The sequence below is a fragment of the Euleptes europaea genome, chromosome 6, assembly GCF_029931775.1.
Source record: "Euleptes europaea isolate rEulEur1 chromosome 6, rEulEur1.hap1, whole genome shotgun sequence".
Classification (NCBI taxonomy): domain Eukaryota; kingdom Metazoa; phylum Chordata; class Lepidosauria; order Squamata; family Sphaerodactylidae; genus Euleptes; species Euleptes europaea.
In genome coordinates this window covers 89,312,536-89,329,171 of record NC_079317.1, presented here as the reverse complement: position 1 = coordinate 89,329,171, position 16,636 = coordinate 89,312,536, and the positions used below count along the sequence as shown (strand labels likewise).

Here is a 16,636-nt window from a genome sequence, read left to right as displayed (position 1 = left end):
ACTCTTGCCCTTTTCTACTACTGCAGGCAGACTAACACGGCTACCCACTGTGAATTATGTATATGTGTGTGTGTGTGTGTGTGTGTATATATATATAAATATAAGCTCATACCCTACCACAAAACATTTTTGTTAGTCTTTAAGGTGCTCCTGGACTCTTGCCCTTTTCTACTACTGCAGACAAACATGTCTACCCACTGTGAATTATGTATATATATATATATGTGTGTGTGTGTGTATGTATATGTATATATATATATAACATTTTTGTTAGTCTTTAAGGTGCTCCTGGACTCTTGCCCTTTTCTACTACTGCAGACAGACTAACATGGCTACCCACTGTGAATTATGTATATATATATATGTGTGTGTGTGTGTATGTATATGTATATATATATATATATAACATTTTTGTTAGTCTTTAAGGTGCTCCTGGACTCTTGCCCTTTTCTACTACTGCAGGCAGACTAACACGGCTACCCACTGTGAATTATGTACATGTGTGTGTGTATATAAATATAAGCTCATACCGTACCATAAAACATTTTTGTTAGTCTTTAAGGTGCTCCTGGACTCTTGCCCTTTTCTACTACTGCAGGCAGACTAACACGGCTACCCACTGTGAATTATGTATATGTGTGTGTGTATATATAAATATAAGCTCATACCCTACCACAAAACATTTTTGTTAGTCTTTAAGGTGCTCCTGGACTCTTGCCCTTTTCTACTACTGCAGACAGACTAACACGGCTACCCACTGTGAATTATGTACATATGTGTGTGTGTATGTATATATGTGTGAGTGTGTGTATGTACATGTGTATATATATGTATATATATATATGTGTGTGTGTGTGTGTATGTATGTATGTATAGACAGACTAACACGGCTACCCACTGTGAATTATGTATATATATGTGTATGTATGGACTAACACGGCTACCCACTGTGAATTGTTTCCTTCCTGTCAGCTCTCTTCACTGTCCAGCTTTCACACCCATACAGAGTAATAGGGAATACGACGGCATGCATTCATCCGCGTCAAGACGCGCTTCCAAAGCCAAGCTCGCGTCACGTGGGGCGTTCGTGGCCACGTACGCTCCGGAAGCGGGGATGATTCGCATGGCTGGCGCAAAAGGCCGGCCTGCCGGAAATGACGTCTGGTTTTTTAAGAAAGAGCGAGAGAGAGAGAGGCGATGACGACGAGCTGATTTAAAGGGCGGGGAGAGTCGTTTTGGGGCCGGAAGTGCGAGCGCGGAGGGGGGGGGGAAGCGAGAGAGAGAGGAACTTTTCCAGCCGGCTGGGCACCGAACCGCTCTGAGGAGGAGGAGGGAACCGCTCTGAGGAGGGTGGGGGGGACCCGTCGCCGGAGCCCGCGGGCCTCGCGGGGAAAGGGTGTGTGTCGCGGAGCCCCAGGATGGAGTTCAACGAGATCCTGATGATGGCGTCGGAGCAGCAGGGGGTCAGCTCCGTGCCGGTGAGGGCCGAGTGCGGGGGGGGGGGAAGTGGGAAGTGTGGCTGGTGGGAGGCGGGGAGGGGTAGGGGGGGACGGGCCCCCTCCCCCCCGGCTCCAGGGAAGCAGCCCCGGGGGTGTCCCCTTGGCCCGCGGCCCTGCCCCCTCTCCTCAGGGGCAGGTGGCGAATCCCCCACCTGCAAGCGCGCCGCCGCCTCCTCCTCCAGCTGATCCAGTTGCTCGGGATTAGGGCGGCCGTGGCCAGAACCAAGGGGTCGAAATTGAGTCGAGAGAGTTTCCGTCTCGCCCAGTGGTTCCCAAAGTGGGCAGTCCCACCCCCTGGGGGGCAGTGGGGTGACCTAGAGCAGGGTTTCTTAACCTTTTTCCCACTCGTAACCCCTTTTCGCCCGAGAAATTTGTTACGTGTCCCCGGGTCTATAAAATAGGTATACGTTTACTGATAATAAATCATAAAAATTATTTTAAAACCTAGAGCAGGGTTTCTTAACCTTTTTCCCACTCGTGACCCCTTTTCGCCCGAGAAATTTGTTACGTGACCCCGGGTATATAAAATAGGTATATGTTTACTGATAATATACCATAAAACATTATTTTAAAACCTGGAGCAGGGTTTCTTAAGCTTTTTCCCACTCGTGACCCCTTTTCGCCCGAGAAATTTGTTACGTGACCCAGGGTATATAAAATAGGTGTACATTTACTGATAATAAACCGTAAAACATTATTTTAAAACAATTATTTGGTATACATATAACCTTTTACTGTTGCCAAATTTTTTGTAACCCCCGACATTCAGTTACGTGACCCCATATGGGGTCACATGACCCATATGGTCACATGACCCATATGGGGTCACGACCCACAGTTTAAGAAACTTTGACCTAAAGGAGCACTAAGGCAAGGGGGCAGCAGGGGGTGCTGGAGGTGGGTCCCTTCAATTGTGTTGTTCCCTGATTTGCAATAGATCAAGCTATGGCACCATGCTGGCAAATTTGGGTGGAAACTATCAGAATTTCCCCCCAGACTTTGGAGAGCTGGTACCACTGGGTCAAGTTCATCAGTTTTGTTGAATAGATTTCAAGTAAAAGGCTTTAATCTGATTTTGAACAGGTGTGCAATTCATTGTTACTGTTTTGAATTTTTATTGTTATTATCTTCTTTAGTGAGTCATGCAAACCCTTATTTTGAATCATGTTTTTTATAGGGTAGTGGGCACTGGGGTTGAGTTTGTGGAACCAAGGTGGGGGTGGCCCAAAAAGTTTGTGAACTACCGGTCTAGACATTAGGAAGGATTTTCTAACAGTTAGTGCTCCTTCCCTGGAGGTTTTTAAGCAGAGGCTAGATGACCATCTGTCAGCAGTGCTGATGCTATGACCTTAGGCAGTTCATGAGAGGGAGGGCATCGTGGCCATCTTCTGGGCATGGAGTAGGGGTAACTGAGGGTGTGTGTGGGAGAGGTAGTTGCGAATTTCCTGCATTATGCAGGGGTTTGACTAGATGACCCTGGTGGTCCCTTCCAATTATATGATTCAGCCAAAGGTTATCATCTGTTGTTCAGTCATCTGCTGACAGCCGGTCGGGAGCCTGCTTGGCAACATACGCGAACAAAGAACTGTGAAAAAAAACTTAGGTTTACAGACCGAAGCTCATAGTGAGTGATGTGTTCTTGCACTCGTTCGGCCTCCTTGGCCAGAAGGAACGGCTAGAAGCTGGCTAAAGCTACCCAGACTCCACTGCTTGCACACACATGTCTAAATCCCTTCCTCCTCTTTCCAGCTGATGGATAAATCCCTTCACAAAACAAGGCTGAGAGAACTGACACGTTGTAGTTAGAGGAGCATGCCTATTAGATTAGGTGCTGTGGAATACAGGCAGGATAATGCTGCTGCAGTCCTCTTGTTTGGGGGCTTCCTAGAGGCACCTGGTTGGTCACAGTGTGAACAGACTGCTGGACTTGATGGGCCTGGGTCTGATCCAGCAGGGCCTTTCTTAGTTATTTTTGCTTGTATTTGGTAGCCGGTAAAACTGTTTTGGGGGTCCTGGTTTTTTTTTATCCCACTCTTCCCTTCGTTTTCTCTTGCAATTTCAAATCCTCCACGAAATGATCTCCCAATTGAAACACTTCAAACTGTTCTTGGTTCAGATGTCAGAGTAATTCAAAGAAGCAGGAAAGCTACAATGAGAAAAAAACGTAACAGGAGTCACAGGAGGAGGAAAGAGGGGAAGATCCTCAGTAGGACATTTTAAAAGCCGTGCTTATTTGTACAAGTTTTGATCATACTTCTTTATACTGCCGCAATGCTTTGACTAACTCTAGTAACCAGTTATTTTTCTTTGGTCCATTTTTGGCTTTCCATTGACCTGTATCTACATAGTGTCAAGGTTTTAGAAGGTGTTTTGCTTGTTTGTTTTGAAGCTAAAGGAAAATATGAGGTTAAGGACAGCGGATGGGAGCGTTCAAGGAACTTCTTGCTTGGTTCACCAACCAGGGTTGGATTTTTATGTGAGAATTATAATTATTGTGGTAGAGAAATCAGGGGCTTTTCCAGCATGATTCTGAAGATTGGCAGCAGAATTGTTTAACTGTAGATTTTACTTATTCCCGTGTATTTTTATCTGCTAAGAGGGGAGTCAAGGTGTATTGCTTTTTTATCAGAAGCATCTATGAAAAGTGTAGAAAAAGAAGAAGCAAAGAGACCACTCATAAGCAAGAGTCTTTCCCAGAGTATATGAAATGAGAACACTTTATTGTAATCATTGGGTCTTCTAAGTGAAGTAATTTCACCATCATGGTGACCAAGAGATCATTGTGTTAAATTGACTATAGAAAAAGGCCAGTTTACTGGGTGATCTCAGGGCTCTCATGGAGTTGCATCTCTTTCCCACATCCTTTCAAATTCCTCTTCATACTTTTATGAAGGCTTTAGCTTAACTCTCTGGTCAAATCACTAGCTGTAAAGAAACCCAGGTATATGTACCTGCATTTCTTTATGTTTGTCCTTCACTTCCCTTTCCTTTATCTATTCCTTCCCATTCTGTCACGCCAACCTGATCCTCTCCTCTTTTTCATATCTGCACTGTTGAACCTTAAGGGTAGGCTCTTTGGGATGTGGAATCAGCTATTTATACTGCTTGGTGAAATACCTTATCCACTAATGGTGTTAAATAATACAGGATAAAAAAAGAATTACTAAAACTTATTTCTTATATCCTACCACTTCATTCAGTAAAGTTTGAAGCCTTCTTCTAGCCTGAGCCTTCCTCCAAAAGAAGAGCCATTTGCGTAGAGGAAGGCATCATACTTTTCAGAGCAAAGTGGTAGGATATAAGCCAGTGTTACAGGTACAATAAATTGGATTTTGTAAAGCCTGGTTTTTTGCAGAATTGTGATGTTTGAAAATGGTCTTGGAAATCAAGAGTTAAGTCCTGTAACTCAGAATCCAGAATGAGTATTTAACTCAGTATCTATGTATTAAAAACTGTATTTGAGTAATGCAGAAGTTTCTAGGAAATAATCAAGTTAAAGATAAGAGGACCCTGCTCTAGAAGGAGAACCAACGTGGTGTAGTGGATAAGAGTTGGAGATTCTAATCTGGTGAACTGGGTTTGTTTCCCCACTCCTACATGTGAAGCCTTCTGGGTGACAATGGGCCAGTCACAGTTCTCTCAGAACTCTCTCAGCCCCATCCACCTCACAAGGTGTCTGTTGTAGGGAGGGGAAGGGAAGGTGATTGTAAGCCACTGTGAGACTCCTTTCAGTAGAGAAAAGCGGGGTATAAAAACCAACTCTTCTATTATTCCTCAGCAATTTAGTTGACGTGTTTGGTAGAATAAATGCTTATTCTCTCTTTGAAATGTGCAAATTGTGTCTACCTAAAATATCCTCTTTATTCTTCTTAGGGTTAGCTTTGTTCGTATCAGAACATTGAGTTAATTTATCAAAGAAGTTTCAGGCAGCATGCATACTAGGGCAATATCATGTTCAAGAGCAGTAGACTAACTGGGTTAAATAATCAGAGCTTTTGACCTTTTTTTTTTTTTAACAGAAACATTGCAGGCAGAATTTCCTCAGATCTGTGTCACCTTCTTGATTTTTTAGATTTAATATTCGTCAAAATAGAGAATTATGAGGATTATGTAACAGCTTTTAGTAAAACTTACACCTCTTAATTCCGGTAGGAAGAATTTTCTTTGGTTGCGTCAGTGTATACCAAAACAAGCAAATGTAGCATAAATAAAATATCTGGGGCTCAGTCCAATGCACCATTGGATTTGACTGAACCATAATTTCCTGCTTTTCCCTTTCATCAAATAAGCAGTTAAGATGCAAGGGTTGTACCAAAAAGGGAGATCTGTCCAGTGTCCTTTATTCCTCTTTCTTGTTTAAGTGGATTAGGCAGGGTTGGACAAGGGATATAGAAGGTATGCATAAATATTCTGTGTTCTACAAAGGCCTGGCACCACAATTCTTTAACTGCCAAGGAGGTAGGGAATAGGATTCAAGTTATGCCCCCATAGGGAACCCTACACAGGTGCTGCGCTTCTTTGCTGTTAGTGGGTAGGTAGCATCTTGACTTGGATACCAGTTCTAGGTCTCTAATGTTATGTCCTGAGCTAGTCCTTTAGAAAAGCTTGCATTTCTCATGTTGTCCACTGAAGCCATCTTTTTCTATCTTTACCTCATTAACAAGGTGAGTTGATAAGTTTTAACAATGTCCTAAGGCTTCATGGGTCAGCTGAATTGAAAGAAATGGAAATTTCTTCCATTGTTGTGGGAACACATGGTTGCTTTAGCCTCCTTTATTCTCTGTTTCAGCCAGGATCGAACGCACGTTCGGCGAAATGCATGCATTCGATCCTGGCTGAAACAGGGAATAAAGGAGGCTAAAGTGACTGTGCGTTTTCACCCTTTTGCTACAGTGAACTCAGAAAAGTGGATGCACTAGGTATTATATTTTTAAAACATTAGGCCAATGCTGGATTCAGATGTAGTTGAACAACGAATACATCATGGGAAATCTTAGCATAGATGCCACAAGATTTTTTAAATAGACATAGCCACTACATGCATCAAAAGGCCTCCTTTGAAAGACCACACAGCCTAACAAGAAACATTCAGATTCTTAAACATGGTCTTCAGTTTCTGTAGCGTTGCACCAAAGTGATCCTATTTTGATTCACAGCAGTACTTGCACTTGAGAGTTCCTCTCATACTTTCAGACATCTTTTGGTATATATTGAACATCAGCTATAGTATTATATAACTACAATATCCTAATTCCATTTATTTAAATTGTTTATTGAGTTCTTGGGTCATTCTGCAAGTTTAGAATTGTTTGTTATTGTTTCAATGAGCTCCAAGGGCTCTGATCAGGAGTCTTGGATGCAAGACGGGTTCTAGAATGAGTGGGATAAATGAAGGTGGCAGGCCCTTCTAGTGAGAAGAACTATTTAGTTTCCATTTAGTTAAGCCGCTATTCCATTTAGCTAAACCTCGTTGAGCGTGATCTCTTGCGGGGTAGGATCGGGCTGTAAAATTACATGGTTCTGTAAGTACTTTCAGATCTGAGACCCATTTTGAGCTATTAAGAAATGAACAGAAGCGGTTCCTCTTGAAATTTACTGGAGGACTAGAAGGATTTTAGAACTGAAGATTGTTCCTTACGTGAATGTGAGTTCTTGCTAATTTATGTGCGGGTGTATGATGTGAAGTTTTTTAAAAAAGGAGTATTGCATCATGCCCCGCTAAAATTATAGACCTATTAGTTCATCTCCCTGAGGAAAACCATGCAAAGAAATAATTAGCTGTTTTCAAAAATGAAGCAGCTAGTGAGCTTGTAATACCTTGTCTGATCAGTTGTAACTGCAGGTGCCTCTGTCTGACGGTCAGCTGTGTTGGCTATATTTAAAAACTAATCCTTGTACAAGTGCACACAGGCGTGTCTCATCGACACTGGCCAGAGTCAATGTCTTATATAAACGATTTTAAAAGGTCAAACTGTGGCACTGAAAATACTGAAAATTGTTTTGTTTAAATAATAGATTAAATATTAACTGTGAGGCACTATAGCAAAAAATAGTTTTTTTCAGCCTCTTTGTGGGCAGTAGATCATTTTCAGTATGACTGCTGTTCAGTCAAAGCTGAGTGATTTCTTTGGTGTTCAGTAGCATATGAAAGAGCTGAAACCTGGTGCTCTTTAAAGTCTTAGTTTGAGGGGGGTTTTCAAAACCAATAATCCTAAAGGGAAATGTACTAAAATGTCCAATAAACAGACCTCTGTCAAGTAGTACCCTCTGTCTGGGAGTATAACTTGTTAATGATTTCTAACAAATCTCTTTAAATGAAATTATCCATATTCAGGTTTCTAATTTTTTTAAGCTGCTCTTTCTAAGAGTATATATATTGTAGTCTGGCTTGTGCTGTATTAATACATATTCTATTCTATTTCTAAGAGGGAATAAATGCCAACCTTGAAACCAACTTTGTTATAAGGCTGATTTTTGCCCGTATTTTACAGATATGTAATCCAGTTTCAAAATGACAGTTTAAAGAGTTTTGTGTTTTTAAACCGTGTTTATCGCTTGAAGGTCCTATGCTTTGTGATAAAGCAGTGCCAGCTTGCACATTTTTGTAGCATTCGGCCATCGAATTGCCAGCTGGTGCTGCTCAGAAAGAGATAATCACTGTTTACAGCTTTAAAATACATGCCGGGATAGCTTGACCTGTGCGTTTTTTCATTGAGGGACAAGCTTTTGGATAACTCTTTGAAGGCTGATTGGCGCTGTTGCTTTGTCCCATAGGGAGGGGAATGCCCATGCTTATCTGGTCTGTTCATTTAGTGTTGTTAGCATGTAATTTCACAGGACAACTGCTGTAGAATTTATGAAAGTTGTCCTTTCCTTCTTTGGTCCTATGACCCCATAGGTCCTGAGCAGTTATTTCTTAGAGGAAAACACGATGGAGAGATATTTGGCCACAGCCAATGTTATATTTGGATCTCTATCCATCAGCAAAAAGGGGACTATTTTGTCTCTTGTTATGGGGGCAGGAATTCTCGCCAATATGGGGGTGATCCATTTATCTCGGTGGTGTTTAAAGAGGGGTCATTCCATCATTGTATGAGATAATGTGTCAATTTTCTTTGAATTGCATGAGCAATTGCATGAGTCTGTCAGAGTATGGTAGATTGCCATATCTTCCATTTAATACTGCTGAGGGTACAGCATTTAAACGGGCGAGCAAAAAAGGCTCTTTGGAAGGAAGGGACTGTCAGGTTATAAAAGTATAGTGGAGTTAGCAAAGGGGGAGGAATGCCAAAGAACTGAGTTGAACATACTCTCCGGGCACGCATTGTGGAACTATTATGAAAGTTGTATGTTTTATTAAAGCTAAAATGTGTAGGGTTCATTCTAGTGTTCCTCATCTTGTGGCATAGGAATTTCAATCAAAGCAAAGTTGAGCAAAGCATAAGCAACGATTCATAGCATAAAACAGCTTGTAATTTATTTGGAGTATACTTGTCAGTTACAGATTTGATTGTAATGATGTTTTGAACTGTTTAAGGAAAAGCATGTACTTTTCTTGGTTCTCCTTTCGGTCTTTGCTTCTGTATATCTCAGTGATGCTTCAGACATCAAAAGAAGCTGTGAGAGGAAACATGAGTAACTTGTGCTTCTGGGTATTATCTCAGTGTGACAAGATAAAGTGCTCTGACCTCTTCCCCGATCTGACAGTACCCAGAAGCTTTAAGAAAGGAAATATGAGTCACTTGAACTTTTTCTTGCAGCATAACCCAAGCATGCTTGTCATGGCTTATTCGAAGAAATCTTTTGACTTTTTTGGTTCTGTTTAGTACTTGTTCTCTTTGAAAGCTTCCCAATATTGCTCCTCCTTTCTGCACCTGGGCTCATAGCAGTCCAAGAGAACGCAAGCTTTCACTGTGGTGGGTTTAAAGAGCTACTTCTTCTGGTGCGTTATAGAACATAAGCTGCATTAAGCTCAATTGCTTTTTTAAAAAAGCTTTCATTAATTTAAAACATGTATTAGGTTTCGTAGTTACCGTAAGCGTCCTTTCTATTGCAGAGAAGATACAGTTTGGCAGTAGGCCCCCCAAAAAAGGATCCAAAAGTAAAAGGTGTCCACTCAGCAGCAGTGCAAGCATTCCTCAAGCGACAAGAGGCGGACCGTAGGAAAAAAGGTATGTTTTACAATTAGTTTTTGTCCTCCTTGGAGAATGTTATCATTTGGAATGTCTTATCTCTACGAGTCGTTAAATATTGTGTCATCATTCCTTTTCTTTTGCATGTGTGTTTGCATTGGCTTCCAGAATCATATTAAAGAAATGGCATAATTGTAAAAAGTTGATGCGCCTTTGGTGGTGGGGGGAGAGTTTGTTATGCATTTACGTACACAAGTAGTTGGAGACTGACCTGCTTTCTGTTTCTTTTAAAGTGAATTTAAAAATAGTGCCATATTAGTAGTATTTTTAAAATACCCTCAACCACTCTGTCCATCTTGCAAAAAGCTACATTAGATATATACTGGGCATGTCAAATGAGATTTTAAAAACTTTTTCCTCTGAACAGCAGATCTCTGAGCCATATCACAAACTCCTTTTGGAAGTCCCCTCAATTTCAAAAGTGGATTGCCATGTGGCCTGCTGTTCAAGAAACACAATCACCAAGTCTTCTTAGACACATCAAACTAGTTGTTTACTTCTTAGGCTAACTAAAATGTTGGTGTTATTTTCAAGTTTAATTTTATTTAACCCACCTTTGTTTGAGGTCAGAGTTACATTTGCTGTTTAGTTAGAGATTGGAGTTCAATCTGTTTTTTTATTATTATTATTACTAAGAAAATGTACATTCAGAATCTCGAGGCTGGTTATGGCCTTATATTATTCAGGGTTTATACACTGCAAGCTGTCAAAGATTCCTTGTTCATAGAGTTTTTATATAGAAATGCTCTTCTTTTACAGAGCTAGAGGAAAAGAAAAGAAAAGAAGAACTTTTAGCTAAGCGTGTGGAGCTGAAACATGACCGAAAAGCAAGAGCTATGGCTTCACGAACAAAGGACAACTTTTGTGGCTATAATGGCATTCCTGTTGAAGAGAAACCTAAAAGAAAGCAGTCTTGTGAAAGCAGATCTGATAGAAATACAGAAGAAGTGGAGTGTATGACAGGTGATGAAATGGAGCAATTTGAATATAGTCAGACAGAATCTGAGCATGAATCTGAAGATTATGATGAAAAGCCATCCAAGACATCAGTGAAACCAAAGGCACCTCCCAAGAGTGCACCCCCACAACTGAATTTTATGGATCTTCTAAAGCTGGCTGAAAAAAAACAGTATGAACCAGTGGAAATAAAAGTAGTAAAAAAGACAGAGGAAAGACCTATGACAGCAGAAGAACTAAGAGAGCGAGAATACTTAGAGCGGAAAAACCGAAAAGGGGTTGTGCTAAAGGAGAAGAAAGGAGAAAAAGAGATGAAACATGTGGCATCTAGTTGTTCCAAAAAAGACCTTTCACAGAAGGAGTTCTTAAATGCTAAATACAGCAAGCATTCCACAGATAAACATTCCTTCTCGAAAGGAAGCCTTCCCTCCCAAAGTGGTAGAGAAAAGAAATCCAGCCTTCCCTCCCAAAGTGGTAGCGATAAGAAATCCAGCCTTCCCTCCCAAAGTGGTAGTGATAAGAAATCCAAAGCACCAGCATTGTCCTCCAAACCTAAACTTACTGAGAAAGCAAAACCTGCAATAAAGGGACCTTTAAAAAGTTCATCTAGCACTAGTCATAGTAAAGCTCCAGTCTGTGGAGGAGGAAAACACCGATTGAATTCTCATACCCCAGTCTTGAAAACTGCTGCTAATGGGGCTCAGAAACAATCATCTGTTAAAGATCCCAGTCTTAAGAAAACTATTAGCCATGTGAAACCAACTAGTGTGACTGCTGCCCAACATGAAAGTATTAAACATTCCAACTCCAAGCAGGCAAGCAGCAGTTCAGGCACAGGAGGATCTCTTCCACGAACAAAGAGCTGCTTGAGTACAGGACCAGGGAGGCCAGGCAGTAGCTTGAATACTGGACATGGGCTGCAGAGTACTAGTTCAAAAATGGGACCTGGACGGTCAGGAAGCAGCTCAGGATCTGGCCAACGAAGCAGCAGCTCAAGTGTTGGGCCTGGGCGGCCAGGCAGCAGCAGCTCAAGTGTGGGGCCTGGGCGGCCAGGCAGCAGCTTAGGTATGGTACCTGGCAGACCAGGAAGCAGTTCAGGACCAGTGCGTCCTGGTAGTGGCCAAAGCACAGGACCTGGGCGGCCAAGTAGCACGCTGAACAATGGACTGGGAAGAGGAAGCAGCTCAGGGCCTGGCCCAGGCCGGCCAAGCAGCACTTCAGTTGGAAATGTAAAACCAAAGTGCACTGTCGTATCAGAAACAATCTCATCTAAGAATCTGGTCCCCAGACTGTCTAGTGGCCAGGTGAATGGAATGAGACCACAGCAAAGACCTAGGATTCCCCCACAAGGTATCTTTAAAGCTTGTGTTATAAGTAGGTTGATAGACAAATCTTGTTACATTGCAGTTTTTTGAAGGTGTAGTCTCAAATGCTCAGCTAAACAAAGTATTTTCTTCTGTATTTCTTCTGGTCCTCACCAAAAACAACAATGGGCATTCTAATCTTACGTTGGGTTTGTCTGAGTTCATTGGGACTTGCGTCAAGAAAATGTGTGCAGGATTTCAACCTTAGTTTCAAACTCTGTAAATACAAATCAAAATGCAAGTTGTGCAGGAGGTCCTTTGTGCTGTGTTTGCAGACATGGATGGTACTGTGGTGATCTGCTTAGGTTTTGACAAGTCTTGGGTTAATAAATGTGTAGGTAAACTTGCATGAGTTGTAGTTCCCATAAATTCACATAATGTGAGAGCAGGAAGGCTCCAGCAAGGAGAGCTCCTTGTAGATGAGAATTTTTAATGTGATTGATAATTTGTAGAAGCAAGTTAAATTCCCCTAGTCTGAAAGGATCGCTCCAGTTGAGCAGAAGAGGAACTGTGGTTCTCTTGAGAAAATTATTTGCCTTGCAAGCCAGGACAAATAGTTTTTCTTAATCATTGCAGCAATCAGCAGGGGCAGGGATATGGAATTGGATGCTATGACTCTTTTCTGTTAACAGTGTTGGCTTCCACCAACAGAAGTCTCCAGTATTAGCAGAGTGGAATCATTGGATCCAACCAGTGCTGAACTCTTATGGTCCTATAGCAAAGCTGTTCCTGATCTAGCTGGTTCAGTTTCACTGTCTGTGCCCTTATACCAAGAGGTATAGGGAGATTGGGAGAGAGAAAAGATGCTGAACCACTTCAGGCGCACAAAGATACATTGTCTTTCAAAGGACAAAACATCCTTCCCAAATTAACAAAACTAGTTTTCCAGGTCTGGCATGACATGTAAAGTGGGTAGAGTTAAACGGAGACTTGGTTTTTGAGACTAAAGAGTGATGTTTAAACGGAGTCTTATACTTTTGCAAACCCACAGTTTCTTAGACAAGATACTGTACCAAATACATGGCAAATGCATTCTTACACTGTATAATCTGCCTTGAATCTCAGTGAGAAAAGCGGACTAAATAAAAAGAAAATAGATGTGCCTTATTTGCCATGTTTATTATGGGCAGGGGCTTGGAGACCCTGAAATCTAGCTTGAATGTCTCTGTACTTTCCAAAGTAAGCCCCTTAAACTGACTAGTTCATTTGTTCTTTCACTACTTTACAGCCATTGCTGCACACAATTTTATCCATGTGTAATCACAAAAATTGACTTGGTAATTAAGCAAATCAGCACAGCACAAAATCTTGCGAAATCTTTCTGCTTAGGTTTTCCAAGGCCTCTTCTTCCACCTATTACTTCTAAAAGGCCATATGAGGATGAGGATGAAGATGATTCTGAAATGGAGGACTTCATTGATGATGAAGGGGAGCCCCAAGAAGAAATCTCTCGACATATTCGAGAAATATTTGGCTATGATCGCTCTAGGTGAGAAAATGAACTCTAATGTGATATTTATACTATTATATAGTTATGACAATCTAAAATGCTTATGTGAAGTGTAGAAAAATATCAAAAGATATTGTCGGAGGCGAAAGTGCAGCTTTTTATGTGATACTGTTTAATACGTTCACTTAAATTTCACCTTTGAAGTTAGTCAGCTGTACAGGCAATTACTGTGTTTTGACCAGAAGTTCTCAATCATTTATGCCCATGATAATAATGGATAAAAAAGGTAAAGGTCCCCTGTGCAAGCACCGTGTCATTCCTGACCCATGGGGTGATGTTACATCCTGACGTTTACTAGGCAGACTTTGTTTACGGGGTGGTTTGCCACTGCCTTCCTCGGTCATCTTCCCTTTACTCCGAGCATGCTGGGTACTCATTTTACCAACCTTGGAAGGGTAGAAGGCTGAGTCGACCTTGAGCCGGCTACCTAAAACCGACTTCTGTCGAGATCGAACTCAGGTCATAAGCGGAGCTTGGACTGCTGTACTGCACCTTACCACTCTGCGCCACGAGGCTCCTACAATAATGGATAAAATACTCTAAATTAATCTTTTACATCCATGTTTTCCCAAAACATACATTTTGCAATTTGCTCTGAGAGTTTTGTATGGCTTGCAGTACTTTGGGTAGCTGGAAAAAGATAAATATAGAACTTTCCTAAATGCACTTCATTCCATGTGCCAAAACGTCCTTAAAGTTTTTTTAAAAAAATTCTCCATTAATAATATTGGCTTGGTCTAATCCTGAAACAACATTATTAGTTTAAATGATCTGCTTTGGTTTTAATGTATGCAATTCTTATGAAGTAAACGATTTTATATTTTTCACCTCTGAATGTTTTTGCATTTAACATTTGCTTTTTGATTTCAGGTATAAAGATGAAAGCGACTATGCCTTGCGTTACATGGAAAGCAGCTGGAAAGAGCAGCAGAAGGAGGAAGCCAAGAGGTGAGTGGGGGGGGGGGGGAAACCAAACCAACAACTCATAGTGTAAGCACAAGCCCTTTAAGTGATCGTAAGCATCTTCTTGGATACTGGCTACTATCTTCGGAAATTTATCAAAACTTTAAAAGGCAAAGGTCTGTGCAAGCACCGGGTCATTCCTGACCCATGGGGGGACGTCACATCCTGACGTTTACTAGGCAGAATATGTTTATGGGGTGGTTTGCCAGTGCCTTCCCCAGTCGTTTACACTTTACCCCCAGCAAGCTGGGTACTCATTTTACCAACCTTGGAAGGATGGGAGGCTGAGTCAACCTTGAGCCAGCTACCTGAAACCGACTTACGTGGGGATCGAACTCAAAACTGAAGCCATTATAATCTTTTGGAAGCATTGTCAAACCTTTCAATTTGAGTTGGCTTTTTTATGACATGGATTAAAATGGTCTGGTGAGGTATTTTTAGTGTACCTGGGTTTTTATTCTAGTTTGGATGTTTTTGTGTGTGTTGCTTTTTCTTGGTTTTAATCAAGCACAACCTGAAACTTTCTTCTGCAGCTTGAGACTTGGAATGCAAGAAGATCTAGAAGAACAGAGACGTGAAGAGGAGGAATTAAAACGCAAGAAGCAGGCCAAAAAGCTGAGAACTCGTTAACCAGTTTGCCATAACTTGGGTTTTCTGTTGCTCTTCCGTTTCTTTTCCTCTGTTCTTCTGCTTGACCCAGATTTCAGCTTTAGTTTTACGTTTGATACAAAAGGGTAATAAACTAGGGAGGAAATGCAGAAATGTGATTTTTGTTTTTTTTGGTTGACCCTCAGATAATTATTTTTAATACTTGCCAAGGTTTCTTTTACAAATAAATAATGCACTAATGGAGAATATTAGATGGAATAGATAGTGGGATGAATGTTACTACTGCCTAAAGCAGTTCAAGGATACCAGCAGACTGTTGACTTGACTATGCATTGGCTTGCGGCAAGTGGGCCCCGCACACCAGTATGCCAGTCTGCTTTCTTCATTTTCCTTAGAAAATGAAAAATATTGTTCCTGTTCTCTTTTTAAAAGACACAGTGTGTCCTGGCTTACAGATCTTAAAATGTCACCCTTTTCTGTTCAGATAAAGCACAGACTTAAAATGTAGCTGCTGTTATCGATGTCGAAAGCAATAGTAATCTGTATTGTCATTGGCTTTTCTAAAGCAGTAATGTGATGATGAAAGATCAGTTTTGTTTCGCTGGTGTGTAGCCCAGTTCTTTCCGCTGCAGAGGCAGCAGCATCCAGTATGAGGTGAGTCCTGACCAGCAGAATCTTAACTGCTGGTGTAAGCCCTCTCCTACCCCCTTGCTAAGCTCAGTTGCTGGTAGTAGTAGTATGGGGCTTTTTTCTGGCCTTGTGAACATAATGCTGTGGCGGGGGTGGGGCTTAAAGCCCTGTCTCCATATTTAGCAGACTGCTCATGTACTAGATCGAAGCCTTTTGGAGGCCGGCGATGAGTGCCGTGCCTGATGCTCTCCTGTGCTGCCACGCAGAAGGTAGAATTGGGCAGCAGGTGTCCAAAATTCTTTCAAGAAGAAACAGGACCAAATGATTAGTTTTGCCTCTTCAAGCTGAAATTTTATGCCAAAAAAAAAGATGAAATTTTTAGAAATAAAACATTTATCTTGGAAAACATGAATGTGCAATGTTGTTATATGATTTCTGTGATTAAGATCTGTAAGGATTTCTTACATTTTATGAATATTTTAGACATTTTTAACCCTTCCCCCCCCCATCTGCAGTCTTGGATTTGGCATATTATGTTAATGACTCCAGAGCCTGCTAGGATATACTACCACTAGTACTAGATTTTTCCAGTAAACATTCTAATTCTGTGTTCTTCTGATTAGACAGCTGGATAGACTGAATTTCATTGGTTAATAAAAGTACTGTCTTATCTTTTCAGTTTGTCAAGCTGTTACATGGGTAACTTTGCACACTTTGGTTCAAGCAAAAGTAAAGCCCATAATGGGTTGGATCCAGACAAAATTTCCCATAAGCAGAATGCAACTTTCCTTCTTCCTTGCTCCCACTGATCTTTGAAATATTTCTCCTAGGGTTCAAGGAGCCTTAATAAAAGGTCTGCCGTAGGAAGGGGAAAATCAGTGGAAATTTAGTCTGGATCCAATCCCATGTATA

General features: G+C 41.3%; 1 protein-coding gene across 1 annotated transcript; it reads left to right on the top strand.

Annotated features, from left to right (window-relative positions):
* The first annotated feature begins 1,418 nt into the window (after positions 1-1,418).
* Positions 1,419-15,250, top strand: SPTY2D1 (SPT2 chromatin protein domain containing 1). The gene is made up of 6 exons (XM_056850757.1): positions 1,419-1,478; positions 9,556-9,670; positions 10,451-11,998; positions 13,342-13,501; positions 14,393-14,470; positions 15,019-15,250. The coding sequence occupies exons 1-6, from the start codon at positions 1,419-1,421 to the stop codon at positions 15,113-15,115; spliced, it is 2,058 nt and encodes a 685-aa protein (XP_056706735.1). The 3' UTR covers positions 15,116-15,250.
* Positions 15,251-16,636: the final 1,386 nt, after the last annotated feature.